At 42.8% G+C, this 27,352-nt stretch overlaps 2 protein-coding genes across 2 annotated transcripts in view; one reads left to right on the top strand and one right to left on the bottom strand.

The window, feature by feature from the left end:
- Positions 1-8,821: 8,821 nt before the first annotated feature.
- On the bottom strand, positions 8,822-11,654 carry ccn1 (cellular communication network factor 1). The gene is made up of 5 exons (XM_073477318.1): positions 11,363-11,654; positions 10,944-11,175; positions 10,274-10,618; positions 9,972-10,174; positions 8,822-9,853 (listed from the first exon to the last, which is right to left on the bottom strand). The coding sequence occupies exons 1-5, from the start codon at positions 11,408-11,410 to the stop codon at positions 9,551-9,553; spliced, it is 1,131 nt and encodes a 376-aa protein (XP_073333419.1). The 5' UTR covers positions 11,411-11,654; the 3' UTR covers positions 8,822-9,550.
- A 7,938-nt stretch (positions 11,655-19,592) lies between these two features.
- The window catches only part of ddah1 (dimethylarginine dimethylaminohydrolase 1), an 84,263-nt gene continuing 76,503 nt past the window's right edge, over positions 19,593-27,352 (top strand). Inside the window, exons 1-2 of the mRNA XM_073477196.1 lie at positions 19,593-19,726; positions 19,830-20,156. Coding sequence (XP_073333297.1) covers positions 19,863-20,156 — 294 coding nt within the window. The 5' untranslated portion in view covers positions 19,593-19,726; positions 19,830-19,862. The remainder of the gene's footprint in view (positions 19,727-19,829; positions 20,157-27,352) is intronic.

Genomic DNA, 27,352 nt, shown 5'->3' with positions numbered 1-27,352 from the left:
CACTCGCACTAAAGTTTACTTTGTTTCCTCACGGCCATGTTACATTTATTGATCTTACACAGCCACAAATAAATACATTACCTCATGCCTCTGCATTCTGCAAGCGACTGATTAACAAAAATAAAACTCATATTAAAAGTATGTTGCATCTTTCCTACACTCATGTTCAAAACAAATGCACATGCTAGCCAGAACAAGATCTTTACCACAGGAGGCGGTGGTGCTCATACAGCTCTGGTCCACAGGGGCCGCCAGAATCAACAAAAAATGAAGTTCCTTCTAGCAGCTTTAACTGAAACGCTGTTCAAATAAAATGTATTATTATTTTTATAAAGCTCAGCAGTTAAAGAGAAGTCTTGACACATTACTCTTAAATGTACATATCTTTGTTTCAAACACTCATTAGGTAATGTGTCCATCTATTCAAAACTAAGGGAGCCAGCCCCACGCTGTGCCTCCGTCACTTTTGAAGTTCAACACATTTCTCCCTTCTGTTCAGCTTCACTCAGCCCATTAGTCTCATTTTCCATCAGCTAATAAAAGTTAATGTTGACATGCTCGTTTTTCTGACACCTCTGGGGTGTCTCCCCGTGTGAACGTTCTCCACGCAGCGTATTCTTACCTAATGTTAGTTTATTACGACAACAGACTGCCAGTAATAACTGACAGTATGGCTCATTGGTGGGGCCTGTGTTTATAGATGTGTTTTTATAACCTCTGCGAACCTCTTTTGGATGTTAACCCCCATGGATGGGCGCTCTTTGATGTCTGGCCTCTGATGACGCATTTTCCACCCTTTTGCAGTCAGGGGCAATGATCTCACATCTGACTGCGCATCCCTCGGCGAGGGAGGACACAGACACCCCTAACTCATTTACTCCATGTCATTAGTGTAATTTTTAACGTCCATGTTTAAGTTTCGCAATATATTTAAAACGTGCTCATACTTAATTCAGCTTGCTGAATAAACATCAGCCCAAAGCATTGCTGGTCTTCTTAGGGAAAATGTGCAAAAATGGGCTGACAAGACAAACCACACAGGTTTAACAGAATAGTTTGACATTTTAGGAAATCTGCTCATACTCCTTTTTGTCTAGAATTAGATGAGAAGCTTAATACCGCTCTCATTGAAGTCTGTTGAATACACGGCTACAGCCAGAAGCTGGTTAGCCTGTCATAACAAAAAGACTGGAAACAGGGATAAGGCTTGCCTGGTTCTGCCAGAATTCACCTACCAGTGCGAGAAATAGCCTCACACATACCCCGTACACTTCAGTTATTGTATGGACTAAATAAACAAGATGTATTGTTTTACTTTGTGAGCTCAGAGGTGCCATGGTGTTGAATCTTCTCATAGAGCCAGGCTTGCTTATTTCCCCCTTGTATTGAGTCTCAGTGTCCTCCCTCCAGGCGTTTGACATTTTAGGAAACATTCTGTTTCTCATTTTTGCCTAGAATTAGGCTCATCTCTGCAAGTTATGGACTTGTATGGAAAAACTTTAACATGGATGTAAACCAATGAGGGGTAAAAATAGCCGGTCTGGTTCCGTACGAAGGGATAAGCACCGACATACCAGCAACTCTGGGTTCAAGAATTTAAACAATATATCTTCTCTGTTTAGTACAAACAATTACTAAAGTGCATGGGCTATTTCTTGTATGTTTAATTGGGCAGGGGCAGCTGTGGCTCAGGAGGTAAAGTGCTCGTCCACCATCCACATATATTATTTATCGGACAGATATGACAATAGGAATAGAGCAAGACAGTGAATAAGCCTATTTCCCACTGTAAGACTCCACTGATGGAGTCTTACAGTCTGATTCAAAATCTGTTGTCCATACAGAATCAAAAACATACGTGTCTTTAAAATATATACCTTTTGAGCAGACTAATCCACTGTTTGCACTGCTTAGAAACATATGTAAATACAACAGTTACCTCTGGTGCCTTCACATGTGTTCCTTCTTCTGTCATGGCTCTGCCTGTGTTGAATTACCACCCATTTTATTTTAGCAGTTTTCTTAATTTTCTATCTCAATAAAGTTACTCAATGCGACCACACAAAAGCTCTGCCTCTGTTTCTGTTTGTTGTTAAAAGTACGTTTGAGCTGTTTTTAGTCTGCGGAGAACACATTCATTGGAAATAATTCCTCCAATTTAAGAAAATGGCCCTTTGAAATTTCTATAGTTGGTTTGCAGTTAATTAGTCTTGATTTGGTGGGCAGGGCTCAATTGTGCTGCGTGCAGAGCTGTTTTGTTTTTACGAGACCAGCTTCGGGACACGGCTCTGCTGTGGTGGCCTTATCCAGAAACAGGCTAATGTTGGCAGAGCTCTGCACCAGGAAAGGCAGGTACTGGAGCAAAAAATCATGTTTCCAGAGCCTGATGTCATCTGTTTTCACATGGCACATGCAGTGGGTCACATTAGGCACACAAGAAGAACCTCCAAAACGCGTGAAAAAACATATTCAGTGTTCAAAATCAAACACTTTCCATCTGCGACCAAGTCTACGATTTTGCATGCATATTTCACATTTTGAATTAACATTCAACTGCACTTATCTCACTCTTCTAAGTAAATAAAGCCATGTGTTTGTATCATGGTGGTTTTCTATGGCCTGTTTATTTTCCAGCTCATGGTGCTTTTATAAAATATGGGCCAGTTATTTTGAAATACAACCAGTTGTCTTTGGCCAACAAACACGTCACCTTTTCAAGATACGCACGCTCTTTTTTTGTGATTTTCCCAAACGTTTTCCTCAAAAATCCATACTGATAACCTGCAGGTCACATGTAAGACAAAGGCTTAATTTGTTGGAGGACCTCATTGTGTACACTGGAGGACATATTACTAATTTATTAGAAGAATGACTCCCTCAGAGTCTTCGGTTGATGGAACCATCCTGTGCTCAGGATAAACAAACGTCTCTGTCATACTTTGACATGAACAGTCCAGTAATGTTGTCACCGCGGTCACCTCGGAGACTGATCCCCAGTAAGTTGTTTGCAGGAAGTGATTCACTTGCTCCTTTTGTCTGTCTTGTGTCAATCTGACAGTCTGAACCAACAGAGCCTGCTTGTTTTCTGTTTTTCTTTTATTATCAGCCTCCAGTTATCATGGTGAAGTTGTTTTAAGAGCACCTGCCATTGCCTCACAAGAGTCACTGAGAGACTTTCTGGTCATCTTTTCTCTCTGCCGCTTTTTCGTAGCTGCTTTGTCCTAACTGTTTGCAGACTTCACCAAATATGAGATTTTTTGGTTTACAAGCTAAAAATGAAGTACCAAATCATCCCAATGACATGCTGCCATCATCTAAGCTCAACTCTCATTTCCCAGCAGCACACTTTGAATTGCATCTGGTGGGAATAATACTGCGATTTTTGAGATTGCATTCAAGCACACGCAGAATGATTTACCGTTAAAATGATAAAATATCAGCTTTTTGACATACCATTTCTAATTTGAAAAACATGGCAAGAAAAAGTATTCAAATTTTATCATGGTGGAGGTTTGCATTTCCCAATAACGATGGGAACTGGGTTGTGAATTGCTCCTTGTACGGTCTCAAAAGAAAATGGTCTGCATCGTTTTCAGGTGGCAGTTACTGTGTCAGATCAGGGAAACCAGGTCTATTACCTGGAACCAGTCCTACAAGAGGACTAAAGCGGATCAGGTGCTGGTTCGGAGCCAGTACCTACTCTGGAACCAGTTCTTTGCTTTTCAACAGCCAAAGAAAACTGGTGGCACCAACACTTTGCTGGTCTAGAACAAAGAACCACTTAGGTCAGGGGCTGGGGGCGGGCTTATTGTGACCAAGGACGAACTAAAATCTCTCAAAATAGCTCATGACTGCCATTTTTAAAAACCAGTGCTAGTGTAGCGTGTTCTGACTTATCCATGGGGGAATAAACAAAACATTTTAACTATCTTCACTAATAGAAGCAACGTAGGTCCGAGGACCGGTCGTGTTTGGATGCCAGTGTAGGCATGTCAATCCAGGAGCAGCACTTGTAAAGAGTTAATGTTGTCCGCCATAGTTGTTCCTAGCAATGCTGGGAAATTGGAGACATATACAGTGACTGAGTGATGTGACTCTACAGTGGCTCTAATGACGGTGGGAAAGCAAACCAGTTTTTAGAAGGTTCCCAGAACCAACTTCAAACCAGCACTAGCAGCAGCCCAGAACCAGTACTTGGTTCATTTTGGTTTGAAAGAGTTAATAGTATTATTGTTTGTACACGTACAAATAAATGTTATGTTGTCTATGTTTAGGAAGAGAGACAAGAATGGCTGCTGATATCTTTATGTTAAGATAGCATTAACCAGTGTATGTGAATGGCCATGTGATATGTGTCCCCAGGTGTGTTGGTATGGACAGAGATTATATCTGCAATTGTGTTAAAGCCCTCGTCTGGACAGAGACCGTTCTTGTTTTATAACCCTGTTTCCAAAAATACCCATGTACGTGTGGACCAGTTTTACCAGAGAGTGACATGTTCCGTCTGCCTGATTGTGTGTCTCGGAGGAGAAGTTGCCATTCAACAAATCATAGTTCATGGCATTCTCTGAGTCTCTGGCTGGGGGTCCAGGAGAGGCCTCCACCTTTGGGCTCCTAAACTCTACGAGGGGACTTGTCAGTGGCTATTTCTGCCTGGACTGTCATGGACCGTTCAAAACAGTCACATCAGGCCGAGATGATTGATGGACAATATGATTAACTTTGAAGTCATATCAAACAATCTGCCATGTTAGATCTAGTTTTTGACTCTAGTTGAGGTGAAGTTTAGGTTTGTGTGTCTCTCGTCATGTCCTGGGGGATGTGTGGCTGATTGTGAAGCAGACTGAATGAGACTCCATACCTTCAAGTGTCCAAGATGTTCCCATCACCAGTAAATCAGGTATTTTAGCATCAGTGAGGGCAGAATGGAGTGAGATCGACAAGCAGACTGGTTCAGGATTTATAGTCATGAATTCAGGGATAGTATTTAGAGCTCAGGCACCAAGAGGAGACTCAGAGGGACTCTGCTGCTCCTTCGCATTGAAAGAAGCCAAAGTGAGGTGTTTCAAGCATCCAAGCAGGATGCCTCTTGAACTCCTCTCTGGGCAGGCCTAGAATATGCTGAAAGGGAATATATATCCGTCCTGGCCTGGAATATAGCATTCAAAAATCTTTCTATGTGCTGAAAACCTCAACACTTATATTAGTTTGTGCCTTACTATCTAATCTGCTCAATCTGTGAGTTTTAATCTCCAGACTGGCATTAATGTAAGGCCGCATCTGGTAAGTGCATGTTTATTTCCTTAGATTTATATCTGCTTCTTTGTGTGTTCACTTCATTGCAGTTTGAAGCGGGCGGACACTTTTTTTTTTAACTGCGTCCAGAGTCACAGTTGCCACTCATTAGCTCATGGCTCAATCATTGTCAGCTCCAGAGATCAAAAGATGCCGAAGAGATCAGAAATTGTGTTACAGGGGAAAGTGGGTGGCGATATAATGACTGCAGCTTTACCAGCCCTTATCCCTTCACAATAGTGAAAATCGGGCTGCAATTACCCAGCATGGGAGGAGGCAAAAGAGGAGGAAAATACATCGCTCTTGTCACTTAATGTTCCATAGGAACATCAGCAGAATCCTGATCCTGAGGCCAACCACTGCTTAAGAGCTCAAATTTTCACATTTTTTAAAATGCTAACCAAGAAAATTATGTTTTATAGCAGTTTTGACTGACCTTTGAAATAAATGAATATAATTTCTCTGCATTTACGTGGCCAGGGTTTACTAAAAGTTTAACTTTAGAATGTGAGCGTATCTACGTGGAAAACAGAAGGCAGCACAAACGTCACACTTTCCTGTAGATGAACGTATTATTCAGTAATCACATCATTTAAATATTTGGTGTCTTTACAATAGTTTTGGTGTCTGAAGACACCCATAACTACAGTCCTTGATATCACACATTTTATATCCATGATGTTTCATTTTAGCCATTTTGGGAGGCAAACATAGTTGCTAAGAAATTAGCTGTAGTGTTGAATCCACTTAACATTTAACAGGGCATGAAGGCAAAATTACAGCCTCCTATGATGTGATGTAATTGGTCTGCCCACGTTGAACAATAGCGAGAGCAGCATATGCCAACATTAGCTCAGCTGTTGACGATGTGTGCCCCCTTGGAGACTATTCACTCCAACATTGTCTCCATCGGGCTGAGTCTCAAAACGCCCAAAGACTCAGTGCCGCCTCTCCCATCAATGCTCGGCTTGTTCAAGTAAATAATCACTCCAGTAGCCGGCGGCCCTCTGGGGAGGCACTGAACAATCCAACAGCCTGGGAGGGAATGGACTCTGATTTTCCCCTATAAGCCTGATCATCAGTTATTCTTATGTAAGTGCAGATGGGGATCTGATGGGTGTGTCACAAGAGTTGCATCACTGTCATCATTATGTGTGTATGTTCGACAGGGTCCCACACCCTGTCAGGATCTGGCAAGCTGACATCTTTTACATCAGTTTGTTCGAGAGAGAAATGTAACATGTAATCAGAAAAATACATAAAATATAATGATTAGCATGTTTAGCACATATGTGTCTTTAAAATATGCAGTCAGGTGAGACTAGTCTCAGAGTCTCTACATTTAAAACAGGATGCTTTTTCCTGCTTTGTCCAGCAGATGGAGCTTTATAAAACAAGTGGCTGCCTCTGCATCTGTGCTTGGTGGCCAGCCTCTCACCCTCCTCTTCTTGCCCCTGGGCTCCTTATAACAGTGAATATTAACCTGAGGTTATAGACAAGGGGGTTGTTAAATAGCTGACATCAGTGCTCAGCAGCTTCCAGCATGTTGTAATGGCCTCTCTCGATCCTGTTAGCTTCTGGTTGCACAGCATTACGTAGTGCTTGATGGAGCTTTAATGCTAATGTCTTTGTCATATAAACACATTCTGGGTTGAGGGAATGAGGTAGTCGCTGAGTGATTTAATTGCAGAGGCACATGTGTGTGAGAGCCTTGTTTGCCTGTGTGTCTGAGAGTTTTTACAGGTTTGTTGGCCGGGACAGCTCAATTTATTTCACACAAGCGTGATCGTCGGGGTTAAGGCTGAGGGATTTTAAAAACCTTGCCACTTTGCTTGTCTGTGCATTATAAAGGAATGCTACGGATGACCGAAAGGATTGCTCACATAACATATAGATGCCATTACATAACCGAGTTTGCTGCATTGTGTTAACAAGACAAATGACTGTCTGATTGCACGCCACTTTCCAAACTCTAAAGGGCAAAGATGGAAACGTTCTCCTGCAGGAAGCAACAGAAAGGGAAAGAGCAAAAACAGGGCTCCCTGAAAGTGTTTGGACTGTAAATCCGGGCTGCAAGGGGCAGCCACACATCTTTGTGATTAGGTAAACCTCAGAAGCCTTTCATGTGAGCAATCTGTAAAACCTCAGTGGGCACATCCTGTGCGGTATGCAGCTCAATCAAAGGCAATGTGTCCTGCTCAACCTCTTATTAAATACACTCGATTAAGACTTATTTCCAGCAGCTATGCAGGAAGGTCGTGTGTGAGTGCCATGGAGCTTCAGATAGACGAGCTTTCATAGTTGTTTGTGAGAAGATAAAATGCCTTTTGTGGACACAAGCGAGCACTTGGGAGTGTTTGTGTATATTTGGAAAATCTTCTCAGCTAAAGTGAACATGTTGCTCTGAAATATTTTCCAACATCTGCCGCCCATCAGGATGTCTGCTTTCTGAGCCACTGCTGCATTCCTGAGCCGCTCCCTCTACCTGGATCAAAAAAGAAACCCTTCCCTGTCGTTGCCCCTGAGCTCTGCTCTTCCTACCCCAGTTCAAACTGTACCGGAGGTATTTGTACCAGGTGCACCGAAGCATCCTGCGTCTCAAAACAGAACAATAACACGTGTCCTTTTCAGACTGATGCTTGTTGGCTTCCTTAATTACACATTTCTTGTACATCGGGGTCATAAAACTAACAGGACCAATCGGAGCCTCAGGTAAACATAAATTATGAAGACACCAGAGCTGGAGTCGAATGGTGTTTGTGACAGTAGCTGTTTGAGTAGCTGTAAAACTGAACTTGAAGTTTCTATGACCACAGAAGCAGCTATGTTACCCCTGTTTCCTGTCCTTCGCCTGTTTCTCCCTCATAATAGTATTTCTTAATGCCTGTTAAACTGAAAGCTGGAAAGGGAGGCTTAAGCCCTCCCTCCTTCTGCAGGGCTGTTTACAACTGTTTAGCAGACCCCTGCAGTTTAAGAGCCAACAGAGGCCAATGCAACTAATTCACTTTTAAAGGCAACTGCTAATGAATTAGGTCAGTTTGGTCGTGCTATTCGGCTGCGTGAAAAAAAGCTTCCCGGGGAATGCATGCTTTGTATACAGCCCATTGTATACAATAATAGTCATTGTCCTTCTTGCATGGTGTCTAATCCCAGCCCATTCAGAGCAGCACTTAAGATTCTTGGCATACTCCCATACTCATTGCTACTCGTGGACTTAATCTTTTTTTCCCCCCTCTCAGAATCAGTCAAGTGTATGGCTTAGCCAGATCAAATGAAAGCAAGCTAGCTCGCTGCAGAATGGCATTCCAAAGCACAGAAAGTCAGGAGTGGGAGCCTCCAAGGTTGTGTTATATAAGAACAGACTGACCTCGCTCAGTGTCTGTCTGAGAATCTGTTGGGTCTACACAATGATATAACAGGAGGATTTTCTCTGGATATAGTGACTTTACATATCCTCCCCCCCAGCCCCCGTGCATGTGAGCGTTCGTCCTGCAGAGAAGTTTGAACAGACTGAACTCAGGCGGTGTCATCTTTCATAAATAAATCAGTTTTATTTGTAGCATATAAAATTAAATCATTTTACAATTTATTCCAGTATGACACATAATATCCAAATAAAGTAGCTACATTTTTCGATAAATAATATTAATAACAATAATAAAAACATTCATCATTCATCCTTTGACATGTTTCGCTTTGTCTCTTTTTTTTCACCAAGGGAGTTCAATAGCTGCCACAAAACATGAACAATAATGCCCACGTCAGGAAGGAATGAAACCATCACACTTGTCAAACAAGTCCAGAGGTTACATTTCGGTGTCTTGTTCTTAAGATACAGGATGGTATGCTAATTGAAGTTGCGCATGTGCATATCTACATATACACACACAAGTCTACAGTCTGTGTCATGTCTGATGTAAAGGATCAAAATATACACAGTGAATTGATATCAGCGACTAACATAAATGTACAAATATTAATTACATCTTGCTCCATAACGAAGCTACTTCACAGGCTCCATTAATATGAAGCAGTTCATAGATAAGAATGCTGATGTAGTCACAGCAAACAGTGCACTTCATTAAGTCCTCATGATGTAAGCCCACAATTCCTTGGGAATCTAGTTACAACAAGAAGCTGGTAGTTGATTGGTAGTCTATTTACACCCCTGTGTTTCATCTGGACCGCCATTGGCCGCCAGTACTGCGGATGATCTCTTTCTGTTGCTGAGGGGTTTTTGGACGTTCTTCACCAATCAGTCTCTGAACTTGTGGATGTCGTTGGAGAGGCGGTAGAAGGGGTAGGAGGCTTCGTTGGCATGGGGACAGTTGTAGGTGCACTTGCAGGACTCGATCATCATGATGTTCTTGTTGAAGGTCTCGCCGTCCTCGCAGCGGAACTTGACGCGGATGGTTCTGGTGTCGTGGGGGCTGCAGCAGCGGCCGTCCACGCAGGCGCCGCAGTACTTGGGCCTGTACTTCTTCAGGCTGGAGCAGCCGGCGTAGGTGAACTTCACCGGCTGGCTGGACTTCTTGGTTCTGCTGCACTTCTTTCCTTTCTGCAGAAGAATAAACAAGATGGAGATGGAGATTAGTTGTGCCCTCAGATCCAGAAGTGATGCATTTTCAGTATCATGCATGCTTCCATTGCTTTCAGTGGTGGTGGCTCAAGCTTACCTTCAGACTGGAGTAAGGTGACTGGGTGCATGGCCGCACTTCACAGATTCGTGTCTCTTTGACCAGCTTGCACTCGCTGTTGTTGTTGGTGACTCTGGTGGAGATGCCTGTTCCACAGCTCTTGGAGCACTGGGACCAGGGTGTGGTTTGGACGATGCACTTCTGGCTGTCAAACATGTGGACTTCAGGCTGCGCTCTGAATGCTGTGAATGAAAGAAGAAAACAAACATTAGCATCTCATAATCCTCCGCATATTTATCCAGAAGAAAACAAAGAATTTCCAGGTTGAAAGGCTTTCTTACCAGGTAGAGACTTGAGTCCTCCCTTGACAATAGTGATGAGCTCGTTCCTGTTGGTGAGGTCTCTTTCCAGCTCGTCAGTCAGCATGTCTTTGCCAAAGATCTTCTCCAGGATGTCTGTCTGCTTGCCTTCATCGCACACCCACTCTTCGCAGCACTGGCCTGCCACTTTGACCAGTCTGGGGTTGGCACAGCCCAGGTTGGGCAGGGAGAGCTCCTGGGGGCACAGCGGGACACATCCCACCGCCCCGTCGATGCATGTGCACTGGTGTTTACAGTTGGGCTGGAAGCTCTCTCCGTTCTGGTAGATCCTGCTGTTGTACTCGCAGGGTCTGCCCTCTGACTTGGCTGCAGCGAAGAAAAAAACAGGAGGAAAGGAATGTTATTCTTTCCTGCTCTGCTCGGAGACGTCTGCTGAAGACGTCACATGGCTGCCAGGTAAGGATCAGTTAAACTGTGAAATTCTTCAGGCTGCCTGAGGAGTCTTTTTCCCTCCACAGTGGGCTGTCTGTACTTTGAGGTTTAGTCTAAGTTTCCTTCTATCTGCATTCCACAGTGCTGAAATCACACAGGTTCCCATTCTCATGAATAAACGCCCTCATTTAAAGAGAAAAACCACTTGAGACTATCAGAAGCATGCACATCTGGAGCTGGATGGTCTTTTGATACATACCTCGGCAGATGCCACGAGTAGTAGCAGCAGCAAAGCTGGCCCCAAAGTTACACTCCAGCCCTTTAGTGTGGTCACAAGGCTCGGTCAGGCTGCAGTCCTCGTTCAGCTGCCTGGCGCAAACTTTGCAGCAGCCGCAGCCGTCCAGGGCGACGCTCACGCCGGGTGCGCACTTGGGCATCTCCTGCGGACACTCCTCACACACGGAGGGGCAGGAGGAGGAGGAGGAGAGGACCTGTACAGCCGACAACATAATCCTCTATTAAAGACTGACACTTTTGAAGCCATGCCACACAGATTATCCCAGAACTTTCTCAATAGTTCATCCTGTCTAAAGAAACATGTGCTCGTGTCCCTCTCCTTGGCTAAAAACAGATCATTATACCGGCTGAAACGTTTCTTAGATTGAAAGAGAGACTCACCAAGTTAAGGCTTCCAAGGAAGGTAACGACAACAGTAAGCATCAGCATCTTGGATAAATTTCTTCAGCGTTCTCAAGAGGAATCCTGTTCCCAGTTGTATGAAAAGTAGATATAGTCAGTCTTCAGAGGAGTCCTTAGATATTCCCTCTCTCAGTCGTCTGTCTCTTGATTTGTTTGCTGGTAGTCTCTAAGTGTTAGAGGCTCCTTTTAGAGTAGATGAAGCTCTCGGTAAAGCGGTTGCAGTCTGCTGAGGTCCGGCCACCTCCGCACTTTTATACCGTAGTGGGAAGCTGACGTCTTTCGGGCTGCTTGCTGAACTGTTCCCAAACTATGCCAGGAATGTTTCTCGGCGCATTTTCCATCCAAGACCTAAGCTCCACCCTGTCTAAACCTTTCTCTTTTTTTCTTCTCTCAAATGGATTTTTCCCCCCTGGATCCCATCTGAACACACTTTTCCGTCTCACATTTTTCCCTTCTTGTTTATCCCCCCTTTCATTTTTCTTCCTCTGCTCGCTTCTCACATCTATCAACCCAAGTTCAGAGGACTTTTCTGAAGAAGTAGCGCAGTTTGGGGGCTTTATTTGGACTTTTCTGGGGTGATTTTCCTCCTCTTTAACACTTTAAACACAAATGAGTGAAAGAGATAGTTTGGTATTTTATAACTTATTGTCATCAGTGCATCGTGCATCCGTTATCTTGTGATTTAAGTGTAATAAAACAGGCCAGAGAGTAGCCTAAAGATATGTTCCAAAGTCGTTTCAGGTTATAATGAGCTGATTCCGGTTTTATTTCGTGTCAGTGATGATTTTGCTGATTAAAGCAATTTGTTAAATACACTTTTACAGCGTGTTGCAGCCGCCACGTTTAAAATAGCTGTAGGTTTCTCTCTGTGAGTCTAAAGGTGTGGGCAGAAATACGTTTAACAGCGTCTATTTCTGGCTTTCCAGTGCCTTTATTCAGGGGAGCTAAGCGTTTCCAGATGCGCACCAGAGCTCAGACGTAACAATATTGCCATATTTGGTATGGCAGTAGCCTACATTATTAACATATTTCTCTCTGCCTTTGGCCAGCAGACCACAAAGCATTCCTGACAGCTTAAAGGCTTGTTAAATATGTTCTTCATGCAGGGAAATTCCTCTGCTTTCATTCCTTGAGGCAATTTGACTTTTCACGCAATCTGTCCATCACGTTTCGGGGGGGAAGTTGGTCCCGTTGTAGGTAAAGTGATCCAATTTTCCACAAGGGATGTTGTGGAGTTGGTGGGGGGAGACAAATACTTGGTCTTTGTTTCTATTTTTTTAAACATCAGGGTCTCAATAAGTCCCTTTCACCGAAGTTTTCAAATGATTCCGATTGATGAAAACTTAAGATGGAACCGAAGTGCGTAAAGACGCAGCGTAAAGACATTGATATTAGCCTCCTGCCATGAACTGATAGCTGATACCAAAGAGGACATTTTGCATGAGTGCACAGGGTTTATTTATGTTTTTAAGGATCGGACATTTCACTCCTGTCTCCGCTCTAAGCTCGTGTGCAGTTTCAACATGAGACAGCAGCTCTGAACAGCGCGGCTGGAGAGCCTCTCCGGTGAGTCTTCTTTTGTCTTTTCACTTTATTCTTCAGACTTCTGACTTTGATGGGTTGAATCAGCTTTTAAATGCAGAACTCTGAATCAGCATCGTACTCTCGGTGTATGAATACGAGTCACAGCAGCTAGATTGTTTTCTTAAAGGATCCTTTTCTCCAGGAAAAAGTTTTTTACCTCCTGCTTGAGATTTCCGATGTGGACAGAAACTGTTTCTGGACTGTCTGGGCTTAGGTTATGAGTGATATTGTTTTTATTTGTCCATGTCAGTAATCACTGCGTACTTCAAATGTGATAGGTATGTGATTACACTGTGATCAGATCCGTACAGCGTGTGTCTGTGAGGGTTTGGACTGGAGGTGTGCGCAGCCTGCCGCGTTTGGACAGGGGGTGTGTCTGTGTGAGCACATGTGCAATGCTTTCTCGTGTGTATTCCCAGCTGTATTGTGCTAATGTGTGTTTCCATTTGCCTGTAAGTGTCAAATAGGAGATTTTAAAGGGGCACTGCATTGATTTTACTCATCATCATCTGTTTGCTCATCTTGCTGAGTACAACTCAGCCTGTGAGAACAGCTGTAAAATGTCTGGAGGACGCTTGAGAAATGACCCTGATCATGTCATTATCTTGGTTTGGGCTGGAATTAAACATTAAATTGTTTATTTGTTGTAAACATTATGACATCTACTGAATTTAGCATGCTAACCACCTAGCCCTGGCCTGTCTTGGTCCAAAGCTCCTTTGCTTGTGGTATAAAAACATCAACACATCACTGGTGCTCCAGGTTCCCAGTCCAGACTGCTAGCTGCACTGATAACTGAGCTAACTAGCTAACAGCAGCTACAGTTAGCAGCGGTTAACGGTGACTCTAGTGCTATGCTGCCCCCTATTTGTTTTGAATTTGACAGGTGGCCAATTCTCACACACTGCACCTTTAACTATTCAACAATACATGCTATTGGTTGCATCATGGGAAATGAAGGATCATGTACTCTATTTTTCAAGCTTGACCCATACTAGGCACTACAAGTCTTTGATCAAAGGTGCAATATCTAAGAATTGGGCACTATACTCAAATCAACTAGGGGGCAGCATATCTCTAGAGTAACGGCTAAATGCTGCTAACTGTAGCTGCCGTTAGCTCAGTTAGCCATGCAGCTAGCAATCCAGACTGGATCGCTTCTTCCAAATCTCCTAAATTTGTGGAATAAGTGCAATACTAAATTGCTGTAATATCCCTTTATAATGCCTCTCATGTCTCAGGTCTTATGTGTTGTTTGACAGCTCTCCGCTGTGTTTACCTAAAGTCTCTGGAGTGTGTATGTGCATAGTGAATGTGAGTCTCCATACCTGTGTATGGCTCCATGTGTGCTTCCGTCCATGTGTCACAGCGATAGGAAACAGTGGTGTCATTGTACGTCAATGGAGAATAACATTACAGTAGTCTTCATTCCTTAATTGTTCAGGAAATATTCCAAAAAGTTGGACATGTGTCTCTGTTTTGCAATTGCTCTGGCATAATACTTTCCACTGAGGATGTCTGAACACCTCCATCACACACACACATACACACACGTACAGTATACACTCTTGTTTGCGTCACAGAAATGAGGAGGGGGGTCTCTCTCTTCTACAGAAATTATCGTTGGATCATGCTCACCACATGCTCATCTGTTGCATGTTTATGTGAGCGGCTCCACAGCCTCCAGCAGGGACGCTTTAGTGATATTACTCTTCACCAAAGTTTGTGTGTTGTGTTGTGACTCAGTGTAATGGAAACCCATTGTCAGATCCCACCAGGAGCTCTAGCAGTGGAAGAGACAGCGGCCCTCAGGAAGTCTGTGGTGAGTGGCCCTCAGCCTCCCCATTTATGTCTAAGTGACAGATGGAACAGAGCAGGACGGCCGTGCATGTTTAAACAACAGATTCCATTGTAGTATATTCAAGATACATGTCATAACTGCTATGCAGTTTGTACTAGCAACACTTCCTTTCTCTGTCAGCCTCACGGAGCAACAGGAAGTCTGCTGAGTTATTGGTCATTTTCATGTGAACGGGGGCAGAGATGAGGCCAAAGATTAAAATACTGAATCCAGTTCTGAAAAAATATGGATGTGATAAAGCAGAAATATCTTTATTACAGGATCTGCTTAAGTAACTTTTGTCAGCAGGTTTTACTGATTCTTTAAAAGTGAAAGAAAGTGCGGCCCAAGCTTGTGTTCGGCCATTTTGTCTTTGTTATCTTGATGTAATTAAATGAAAAAAGGCCTTGAGGGAGAATGACTTTTCACAATCTAGTTGTTTCTTCACATCCCTCATTATTTAATCTCCCCCCGAAGATTACCTTGAGGGAGTCTGTGCTTTTTTACTTTTATTTAATTCCAGATAATTATGACATACTTGGCCAGAAATCCACCTCAGTCTCTTTACATGCATGGATATAGTATGACTTCTGTTTGTGTCTTCAGTGATGTTCAGATTATTTTAGACATAAACTTTCACTGTGGGTTTGTTCAATAGTTCAATAGGATTGAAGCTAGCTCTCAGCATGGATATGGCTCACAAGATGAAGGAGGACGTGTTGTTCTTGTACTTGTGCAGCAAACTGTGTTGTCCAAACATTTGTATGGCAACACTTTGCTCCAGCGTCACATTTCAGGAAGGTGCAGTAAATATAATCTTCTACTTAACATGCCACTAGAACAAGTAGTTCCTATGCAAGCAAATTTATTTTTATGTTGGCAAAAACAAGCAAATAATCTGCCTCATATTGCATTCCTGACTACTTTAAAAGACACTCACGCTGTGTATCCCCTCGTACTTGTCACGCACATCTTTCATTGAATATGCGAAGAGCTTCAACTGTGGAGGTAAAAAAGGAAAGTGGAGAAGCTAACTGTGTAGCAGACTTGTCGAAGTCTCTCCCTAGTATTAAACTTGATATATTAGAGATTAACTCAATCAGCTGTTGATGTGTGAACTTGACAGGCTTCAGGGTAAGAAAGCAAGACAAGCAGTAAACTTTGCTGACCGCTGAAAAGTTATAGGCTGTGATCGTTGCTCACAATATCACATTTTGCCATGAAACAGAGCCTGTTTTTAGATGCGGTGTAACACGGCTTAAGCTTTTGAAATGTGATGCGAAGCAGCAGAGTTAGACAGCATAGTAATCTTACTGAAATAGGTTCATTATTATTCACATATGACTCCCTTACCATAAAAGACTGATGAATCTACAGGTCTGTTGGAAAAATGACAAAAGAGGTACCTCCCCTGCCAAAAAATGTAATTACCTGCTGTAATTGTGTGGAAACATGTCTGCCATTTCTGTCTAAATTGATTATAGCAAAGATACGTTCAGGGGGAAATTCTCTCTCTGATACTCTCGCACAGTATTATCAATCTGTGGAGCTCAGTGCATTCCAGGAGTTATGGAGTGATTTAGTGTTTTAATTAGCTTTTTATTCATAGGCTCGGTTTCCCTCAACCTGCTTCCCTCTACTTTCAGATACTTGGTACGATATGAATGAGTACTTAAAGGACAAGGATGACGGAGATGATTTATATTTTTCATATTGTCAAAAAATCCTGTGAAAAGACCAAAATCAGCAATGTGTTAATCCTCAGTACTTGATTTCCTTACAGCCTGTCAGTCATAGCCAACCCATTCTTACTGAAAAACAGTCAGTAAACCAAACTTTTCACAAATAGAAGTAAGTAGTGGAACCATTTTCAGTGGGATTTGTAAAAATTTGGTGCAGTAGCAAGAATTTTCAGCAGCATGACGGCATATGTTGGATTTGATGTGAAAAAGGACTTACCCAATAGCAAAGGGCGTGGATTCGAGTGACATGACTTGGACTTAGTCAGAATGAAGTCATACATTTGATAACTTGAGACTTGACTCATAAAATCAAAAACGACATGGAGCTCACGTTGGACACCAACGACTGGTGACGTGTCTTGGACTTGAAAATACTTGATACTACTCTTCTTCAGTTGTTGAGGAGAATGCTGCAGCACTGTGTTGCTGTGAAGCCCCAGAAATGTTTTGTGGACTACAAGACTTCACCCGATTTTCCATCGGCATGTGGGTGAGTAGATAATGACTGAACTTTCAATTTGAATTTGAATTTTTGAGTGAAGTGTTCCTTTAACTACAAGGCATTTCCCAGGAGGCCTCTTTAAGGCTCCAAGGCCCTCACTTTTAGTTGTGAACAATAGTGCATGATGATAAATGTCACTGCATCCTTTCCTCTAAATGATCTTGTATCAGTCCCAACTGTACCTTTGAAAAAAATCCCCCATGATACAATACTTTCAATGAGAAATGGCAATTTTATCATTTCATCTGGTGTCTTTATTTTCTGTGGTAATTAGATTCATGAATGTGCCAAACCGCTTAGAGTTAAATATGCTCTGTGCACCTGTGTAATCAACCATGTCTGTGACGCCGAGGATCTCATCATGAGTCCAATCACAGCAGACAAATAAGAGGTGCTGCTTTCGGTGCCGCTTCATCCGCAGCTGGAGGATCGTGTCTGCTTTCACTCACTTTTTTTTTTTATAACTGCACAATGTACCAGCCAGGTGTGCTTAAAATATGAGGGCTTTCCTTCATCTAAAGTAACCCAAATTCCTCGGCATGGAGCGAGAAGAGAAAGAGAGGGTCTTTTCTTGGGCCACGTCCATCCATGATGAGGAATGATGGAAAGAGAAAAAAGAAGAAATCTGGGTGGGGGCAGGTGTTAGTGTTAGAGGAGGGTGGTGCTGGTGGTGGTAGGTGGTGATCCTGGCTGGAGTGGAAAAAGGAATGTGGGGCTCCTGGAATGTCCTGGAATGTTTAGAGCAGTCGGGGATAATTGAGTGAATTTGGAACAAGAAAAGACAAACCGAGGTCCCGCGGTGGAAGAATGTGCTTCTGGGACGTCTGAAGAAACATTCCATCCATTCAGACAGCTTTACCGGGCCCAGAACCTTCCTTAGATGGCACCATAGGGAATATAACACCCCTCCCATACACACACACACTAACACTGCTCTTCCTTTCACACTCTTCTCTCACTGCAGAGATCCTCCTTGATATATATTCCTTCCCCTCGATGTTTGTGTACATTATTTCATAAAGTCTGCCAAGAGTGAAGCAGTTACATATGTCTCCAAATTCTCAGATTCAAGAATACAGATGTGTTCTTATAGCCTCTCTTTGTCGCTTTTTATGTCTAAAAGTTGAAATGTATTTAAACAAATACATCAATGAGAGCATGGGAATCATTTTTCAACTGTCTTTATGTCCTTGGCTTCATGCAGATTTTAGATATAACAACATCCTTGTTGTTTGCAGTGAATGTCATCCATTTCTCTCATTTTTAGGGAAAAGTCTCACTCCTTTTACTCTGGGAAACATTTGTTTTTCCATTACCTATATATACATTACTATCTACTTATTGTTACAGTCTAGGAAGTGTCTATCAGTTTTTTGCTGCCTTTTTGCAGGCACTAAAGTTTGATGTAGATCCATCCATCCATCCATCCATCCATCCATCCATCCATCCATCCATCCATCCATCCATCCATCCATCCATCCAGCACAACCCCTAACTCTGCTTTCTTATGTTCTTGATATCAGTCATTTTAATGTGTTGCAGATTCCAGCAACTTAAAGTATGCTGACTCTAAAAAGCATCATGTAAATCTCATTATTATGCAGCTTAATTGTGTGGAGGAATATTACAGTGGTCCAACAACAGACATCATAATTCTGGGGCTGCAACCGACCAATATTATCATGATTAATCGACTAATAGTTTGATCTGACAGAAAACGGCGTAAATGATGCTCCTAGAGCCCTCTGTGACATCTTCAAACTGCTTGTTTGGACCATCAGATTTTCAGTTTAAAGGGGCACTATGTAGGCTTGTAAAGAAATCCAAACTCTTTTAATGAGGTAATAATACGAACTCAGAATTTTTTATTATTCCCAATAAACAAGTTGTTCTCAGAGGAAAATAACGTCCCCAGAACACTTTTTGAAGCTAGAAAGGTGGCAGGGTCCGCCACATATAAACAAAGTAAAACGGTATGAAATTGCATTGTCCTTTAAAAGGTGCTATTTGTAAGAAAAGCACCTTTAAAGGTCAAAAACTGACGCTGGGATGGCAGCCGACTCGTCCTGCAAACCTAAAGCGTCGTCAAAGTTTTTGACAAGTTGGGAATGAGACTTAAAAATCAACTTTTCTTACAGATAGCACCTTTAAAGGTCAGTTTGTTTATTCAGTTTATTCAGTCATGAATATGAAGGGAGTTTTTTTTATTTCGTTTGTTTATCAGTCAGTTAAGATCTTTCTTTTCTGAAAACTCCAAAACTACATAATGCAGACACTGTTTTTTGTTTTTGTTGCATTTGTGCTTGTGAAATACTGATCTCAGGTCTGATTGATCCTATAAGTGACCATAGGAATATGGAGAATTTAATATTCTGTAGATTTTTCTTCCTCAAAGACACTTTTTCAAGCATGAAAAGAGTTTTGACTCGCAGGCTCTGCGGTGCTGATCCAGTGTGAAATTGATTGAGCCACAGGTTCGGTGTGCCTCGGACTGTCACTTGTTGGGCTGAACGCCTCGCTGACAGGCTGACAGACTCGTCGGGTACACGTGATGGTCGGTGCGCGTCACCGAAGCGCCGTCGCTCGCCTGGAGACTGGAGCGGGGCTGACTGACACTGTGTGTAGCAGGCTACTGTAAATAAAGAATACAAACCCAACAAACTAACAGGGAACAAGTAAGTAAAGCCGGGCACCGTCGGGTTAACTGATAGCACTCTCTCTCATTCATTCGCTGAGTTTGTCTGTCAGGGTGTTTTTCAGTCCTTTTTTTTCCTCCAGATTTGAGCGTACCAAGTGAAGGGAAAGCAAAACATGGCTGGTTTAATGGCAGGTTTTGGTCATTACACCCACGCCGTCGTCCGGGGAGTCCCGGCGTCCCTGGCCGGAGAAGCGCTCCGGATCACCCAGGCGGAGGTGGACCTGTCCAAGGCGCAGAGGGAGCACGAGGCGTACGTCGAGGTCCTGCGGACGAGGCTCGGGCTGGAGGTGGTCGAGCTCCCCGCGGACGAGTCGCTCCCGGACTGCGTGTTCGTGGAGGACGCGGCCGTGGTGTGCGGTGACACGGCGCTCATCACCAGACCCGGGGCAGAGAGCAGGAGGAGAGAGGTAGGACAGTGGCGGCATATGTTCGATAGGAGAAATAAAAAGTTTGATGTGGAAGTGGAGAGGAAGGCGTCCTCCCCCTTCTTATTTGCCTGTTGTGCTCACTTAGCATGCAATTATGCGCAGGTACGCACGCTTTAATGGTAAATATGGAGGCGCTGATCCATGTGACAGCCTGTAGGTGATCACCAGCAGGGATTTAAACACAAACATCAATTATGTTCATTGTAAAAAGCAACAGTTTCCTCCTGGAAGTCTTTGTTATTTAACATCAGCTCAATTAATGTCCACTGCAGCTGTGTGCTGACAAATGAAACCTTCTGCAGAAAACGGGTGAAAGTTAAGTTTGTGAATGATTCACTCTGCAGGAGGCCTGCATCTGTGAGAGCTGTATGTGCCATATGGGGATCACACACTAACCATATTGTGCAACCAGCCTATACAAAGAGATATGGTGATTAGGTATGAGGCAACGCCCATTTCAGAGACGACAATGCATTTTTTTATGCACGAGATTTTCGCATTTAGGTGACAGTTTGAAAATGAGTTCAGAGTCCATTCAGTGCAGTTTTCTTGGTAACTTCTGCACGATTTATTGTCAGTTCTCACTTCATAACGTATGTAGGCTGTCAATGTAATCCATGAGTTGCGTTCAAAGCATCCTAGAAGGTCTTACTTCATAACTCAGACAGCAACTGAATGATTAGGATCATGACCTAAAGATTAAAGACATATATTTTAGGAAGCGAGGAGCTTCATGGCTGCTGAAATGTATGCATCAAGCCATTTTTAGGAAACAAAACAACAGCATGAGTGTATTGGGTTGCCTAGTGAGGGTAGCTGCAATGTAGGGTAGCTCTGTGTGTGTGTGTGTGTGTGTGTGTGTGTGTGCGTGTGTGCGTGTTTGTGTGTGTGTGAGAGAGAGAGAGAGAGAATGACAATGAGGGAAAGGGTAGGACGGCTTCTGTGAAAGCCCCTGTCATTTCACATCACATCACTTTACTTGGCTCACTGGTGCTAATGGTCCCCCAGCCTCACTGGCAGCAGGGTTATTGATTGAAAAGCTCGGAGCTGCCACCTTCAGCCACCACGTTTCATTTATGCCGAGCGCGCTTGCAAGTTACATTTGCATGCACATGTGCGCACTCTCACATTCAAATTGTGGAATTTTTCATATTTCATACAGAGATAGCAGAGGTTTGGTTTCTCGCCCCGTTTTCTGCTCGTGGGAGTTGTCGGCTGGGATGAATGAGAGATTGGCACCGCCTGAAGTTGCAAGAGCGTAAATAATATGTTTGCAAAAACAGGACATGTTAAAAGCACAGCTGGATCCCAGTGAATGCATGAGCATTTATTGTCTCAAAGTGATTTCATTGTTATTGTGTAAGTTTGTGTTCCCCTTGATAAAACGACAAAATCAAGTTTTCTTATTAAGAAAAGGAATAAAGGCTTTTGTTCCTCAATTGCTTTCAGTTAGAAGTTTGAAGGGATTGAGGAGAAACAGTAATTTTGCTGTTGATAATGGTCATCATACTCTGCACCATGTTCCTGTTTCATTTGTGCCTTTTTTTCTGGCTGTAACTGAAGAACAATGGCCGTGACCACACTCGATCCGTTTCTCACAACGCAGATTGAATGCAGCACAATGCGTCACGTTCTTTAAAGCAGAAACAGACAACTTCTCAACTCTCCTAGCATTGCAACATGGCTACCGCTAGCAGCCTGGCTACTCTCCAAAGCAAAAACGGCCCAGTCGCCAGGATATAATGTTGGCAGTTAACGTTTCTGCAAACCACAGATGCGTCCAGGTTGACATGTGTCGCAAATGTGGCATGTCAGGTTCACATTATAAGCTTATTAGTTGACTTTCACATCAGGAGGTGGCGTTGTAGACGGCCGCAGTTTGAGTCGCACCAGTGGATATGTTTAAGGACACCTGGGGATGTTTCCAGTGATTTTTGTGGCGACCGAAACCTCCTTGATTTCACCAGAAGTCGAACCATCTCCATCCGACCAAAACATGTACTTTAAACCAAACCGGGATGTTTTCCTAACCCTAATCAAGTGTTTTTTGTACTTAAACTTAAACTTAAGTCGAGCATAAGCACAGCATTGTGGCAAGAGAGAAAGAGTTGAAAAGTTGTAGCATAAAGAAACACTCAGTTTGAACTTATCTGTGGCTTTGCAGAAACGTACTAATCAAAAATGTATTCTGGCACTTGAGTTGAGCAAAAATTAACCGTGAATCCCAATTTGACGTAAAAACCCTGATCTCAGTGCTTTGAAAAGGCAAAGCGAGTTAAACACCGAGTTAAATGCATAAGTAGGCAGGTTTTGTTACTTTCTGATCTAGAGGAAAAAGGCCGCTTCAAGGGAACAGACACAACCCTGGAGCGCTCTCCATCGAGTGAATAGCCGTCCTTTCACTCTCGTTGTACCTCAGTCTCTATCCCTGTCTTTCACTCTGGTTTGTTTTCTGTTGGAGCTGAAGTTTCCATAATCATTACAGTTGTTCCACTGTTACCCGAGGATAATGACAGCAAATTCCTTTTCCTGTTTTGGTTGCGCAATGAACGTTGCGCTTCCTTCACGCTGTAATTTGACTGTCCTTTTTCCAGGAAAAATCTAGCCCGGTAGCCGACTGAATAGCCAAGTGAAAGCACATTTACAGGGAACCAATCTATACTGATGATGTCCTTTTTCTACAACCATTACACTGTGCAATCAGTATTTACTTCAGAATGAGAAGTTGTCTATTACCACTTTAACATTACAGTTATGATGGCTATAAAACCTGAAATGGTGTTCCTTTTTCCTTGTGATGCAGGAGATGCAAGATAGTTCTGAGAACACCTCTCAGTGTGGTAAAAGTTTTCTTAAGGTCTGTCCATACTACTTTTTACAGCTCCCATGGCAACAGATAGAGTGCAGCTATCAGTAATGCAGGAGCACGTCTCTCACCTGTCATACTGCTTGCCCGAAACACCTTGAGGTTTAACATATCACAAGATAATTATAATGTATGTGATAATGTTGTTGTAAGTTCAAAAACAGTGCAGACACGTACAGTGTGTGAGCGCTGCCTGATTATTCACCCACGAGCAGATGGTACTGTAATTATTAGGTACGTCTTCTTTGACCGGAGACATTCTGGCAAATGGGAAACAGCACATTTTCGTCTTTTATCAGCCCTCTTGAGAGTAAATCGTTTTGCTCATGGAGGTGGATGTGAACTGCAATTATGTGATCAATCACTTCCTGTAGTCATGACGAGTGTTTTTCCTGCCTGCGTTCGCTCGGTCAGTTACAATTATACCGTCATGTTTGAAGGCCCTGCCGGTAAGTCTTCAGACACGCTGTGCTGAAATAATCACCATCTCCCATTCACTGGTGATTGAATGGTGGGGGTTGATTTTCATCCCATAATTACCTCTGACATTTTAACAACCTTGCATGTAAATGAGGCTCCGCCACCAACAGACTGCGTCTGAAAGCTGCCTTACCCGTTCGGTGTTAGTCAAGAGGAGCAAGCTTTATTTTCAAGAATCAACAAACATCCTGGGCGACTTTAATTGGGCAAGTCTGTTTTCTAACCTAAAAGATTAATGAGTGACTATCAGGGTAATGGCTTTTCTACCTACTGCACGGTTGGCCAGGGCTCTGTCCATTTTCTTTGCCTCGATTCACATATTTTCAGCCCTCTCAGTCTTCCATTAGTTGCTGCCAATTTACTGCCAGGATGTATGAGGCAGGGTGCAGTTGCAGCTAGAAGAAAAGCCTTGTCATTGCTGGTAATTTTAGGAAGTCACGCAGTTGTTAATTTACTGTAGGGGCAAGTTAATAAGTGTCTAGTCTTGATTTAGTAAAAACATCATAAACTCTCTGTACTTTATCACTAACCAGGATGGTTATGTGTGCAGTCAGTTGGACTTAGACTCCAGGTCCTTTCGACTGTCAAGGGACAACAAAAGTTCTGCAGAAGTGCTTAAAATCTTTGGATCAGATATTGTGGGGTGCAGGTTTGTGGAGTGCAGCTGTGCAATGCAGCAGGATAACTGATATGGGAACCCAAAAGTGGTGCTATCTGAGTTGGGAGGAATCACTTGTTATTGTTTATCACTTTAGTCTGTTCTAAATGTGGTGAGATTTTGTTTTTGGTCTATTGGCCTCATCCATCAGTTCCCCTTCCTTCTGCTGCTCTAATCGTCTTGTAGAGGAGAGATTTACTATGTTTCACACAGTGTGATCATTCTCCCCTCTGCCTTCCCCGGATCAGGACTTTACTTCTTATGATTGCAGAGTTCATTATCGTTCAGCTCCATGAGTCAATATGGAACGGAATACGTTTTTAAACATTTCTTGAAGGTTGCAGGAATCATATCCGTTAGGCTGTGGCTTAAAAGCTTTATTATTAAGGGAAATGCTTGTCTAAATGGGCTGCATGATTATTCAGGCTAGACTGCAGCATTGTCTAAAAACACTCCAACCAGGAGCCAGCCAAGTTAATTATTCCATAATACCAAACATTAGCTTGATAAGCTGAAATTGTTCACCCAGCTGAATGCAGAGCTGCACATTGTCTGATGACCTTTACCTCTTTGCTTATTGCGAACCCATTTAGGACACGTAATGAAAAATGGCCTGAAAGTAAAACCGCTGTTATTATATGCCGTAGTTCCTTTGTGATAAGATGAGACACCAAATTATTCACACAATGGAAAGCTTTTTCAGAGTTGAGATAAAAAGAAATCGTCTCTCAGGGCTGACAGGAACACATTTCTCAAATGCTATTAGGAGCTTTTAATGTCTTCTGTGGCACCATGGGTCATGGATGCATTTTTTATATTTTTAATTAGACAGCCTACAGTGTTTTGGTATTGTACACAGCCACTTTGTGCTGTGTGGTCACAGGGCAAAGGGACTAACCCATTGTCAGTTTCAAGCACATGTGATCGTGCACATTTAGAGTTTTCACACTGATATTAAATGTGGGCCTTGCTTTGCGTCAAATTCAACTTTCTAAATGTTTTAAACATTTTGGTCAGGCAGACTGGTGATGATTGTTAATGATGTCAACTGATTGGCTGTGGTCCTCACCACTTCACTGCTGTAGTGTTCACAGCTGTTGCATGTACTGTCACGCACCATCCAGTATTTAGAGATGGGTCTTAAGTAGGCTTGCCGCGGTAGTTGATGTTCCCGGAGTAGGGGTTGACTGATATGGCTTTTTCAGGACCAATACTGATTATTAGAATGAAGACTGAAAAAGGATATTTGAGACCGATATTCAGCAGTATATATATATATATAATCAGAAAAAGCTGAATATTGGCCCCAATAATCGGTCTACCCTTATCCCGTAGTTACATGGTGGTCGAAAATACACCAATTACATTACTTGCCCCCCCCAGGTGTCATTTTGCTTTTCTAATCAATACTCAGTCGTACGACGGACGCTACAATTACAAACTGCTGCATTTGTTTACTATGTGCAGCAGCAGAGTTGCAACACAAGCCACATTTCGCTTATCACATGTGAGAGTAAGGAGAGTTGGCCAACAAGACGATGGCGGAGCATTTGTTGTCAAAGCAAAAGCCTGTTTGGCTGTATTTTGGATTTAAACCCAACGCTAATAGTGAACCTGCTAACGTTAAAGAGGGAAAAGGAGTTGGTTATCTGAGGTGTGCAGCCTGTTGCCTACAGCTCTTCATCTAAAAGCTCCTTCCCGTTCCATTACTCCCACAGACTGAATAAAACTACTGCCTGACATATTGTCCTCATGAACACATTGAATTTCCTCTAAATTAGCCTCCTTCAAAATGAAAGCCAACTTGTGTGTTCACCAGTTAAATGATTGTAATGTGAAGCAGAAGCATTAGGAAATGTTTGGTTTGCATTAGCAGTCAGTGAGCATCTTTTATTGTATAAAGTCTGAGTAAATTGAGTATTACCAGTGTTGTCACAAGCTTAGTAGTCAGAGAGAAAATTTCATCCAACCCAAGTCTCAAGTGTGTACCAACAGCAATATTTAGGTGTTCAGTGGTTTGTGTTAAATATTCACTCCTTGTGCTTTAAAGACTCCCACTAGATGATCCGACAGCCACAAAAAAAGTGTCTCACCTGGATGTGTTCTGGATGAACATAATGACTGACTGTTGACTTTGTTGGCCTGCTTACAACATTTATGTTTTTTTAGTCAACCCTCCTGACCTTAATCAGTGTTTGCAGAGTAGAAGATGTTGCCAAGCTTCCCATTCGGTAACCTTGACTGTCAGAATACCTTGTCCATAAATTCAGAAGAGTGAATGAAGCAGCCTGTTAATGTTCTAATTAAAAATGTCCTCGAGTATTGATGTCTGGCAGGTAGGAAGTGAGTGCGCTGCAGACCTGACATGGCTGACTTCACTGTCAATTTTATTGTTACACTTGTTGAAGGCTGTTTTGTGAATGTCGTCACCGCTCCCTGTAGATGCTCTGATGCAAGTTTTGAACTGCTGGCACTCCTTGTGCCAATCAAAACCCACATGTTTTTGCTTGCTTACATACTTTATTGATAGTTTTTCAGCAGCAACTCAGGTAAAGGAATTCAGGTGTCTCTACACGAGGTCGACTCACGGATCAGGGGAATTTTAGTTGTTCCTTTATTGCAGCTCAGTCTGAACTAGTGGGACAGTTCTTAGAGTCAGTTAATGTCAGATTGCTGTACTGCTCAAACTTCACAACTTTCTGTCTTTAAGCAGGAAATCTTGAAATTGTTGTACACAACATAACTGATCAGCAACCGAGGCAAGATCTACAAGATCTTTCACCAGGAGGAATCCCACACAAGTCTATCTGTCTATCTCAAAACTACTACTGAGACATTTTGTCATGTCATTTCTGGCTGCTGCTCCGGTGCTCTTCTGTCCCTCATTCACAGCTCCCAGCGCTACCGTCCCTCAGCTCATGTCTGCTCTCGTGAAATGTAGCTCGTTGCAATGGTCCCTGACCCATCCCGGTCCCTGACACGACAAGATATTTAGCCTGCTTGATATCTTTCAGGTGTCTGCGAGGCATGAGCAAGCTTGCGGCGAGCGCTCAAATCGCATCTTTCAATAATTCACACTTGGGTTGAGCAAATACTCAGGTTAATTGAGTATTTGGTACAGATAATATACTGTATGCAAGTGTGAGTATTACCCAGGTAAAATTTGTACAT

Source organism: Pagrus major, chromosome 11, assembly GCF_040436345.1.
Source record: "Pagrus major chromosome 11, Pma_NU_1.0".
In the NCBI taxonomy this organism is placed as follows: domain Eukaryota; kingdom Metazoa; phylum Chordata; class Actinopteri; order Spariformes; family Sparidae; genus Pagrus; species Pagrus major.
This window is presented reverse-complemented; position numbering and strand designations above follow the sequence as displayed.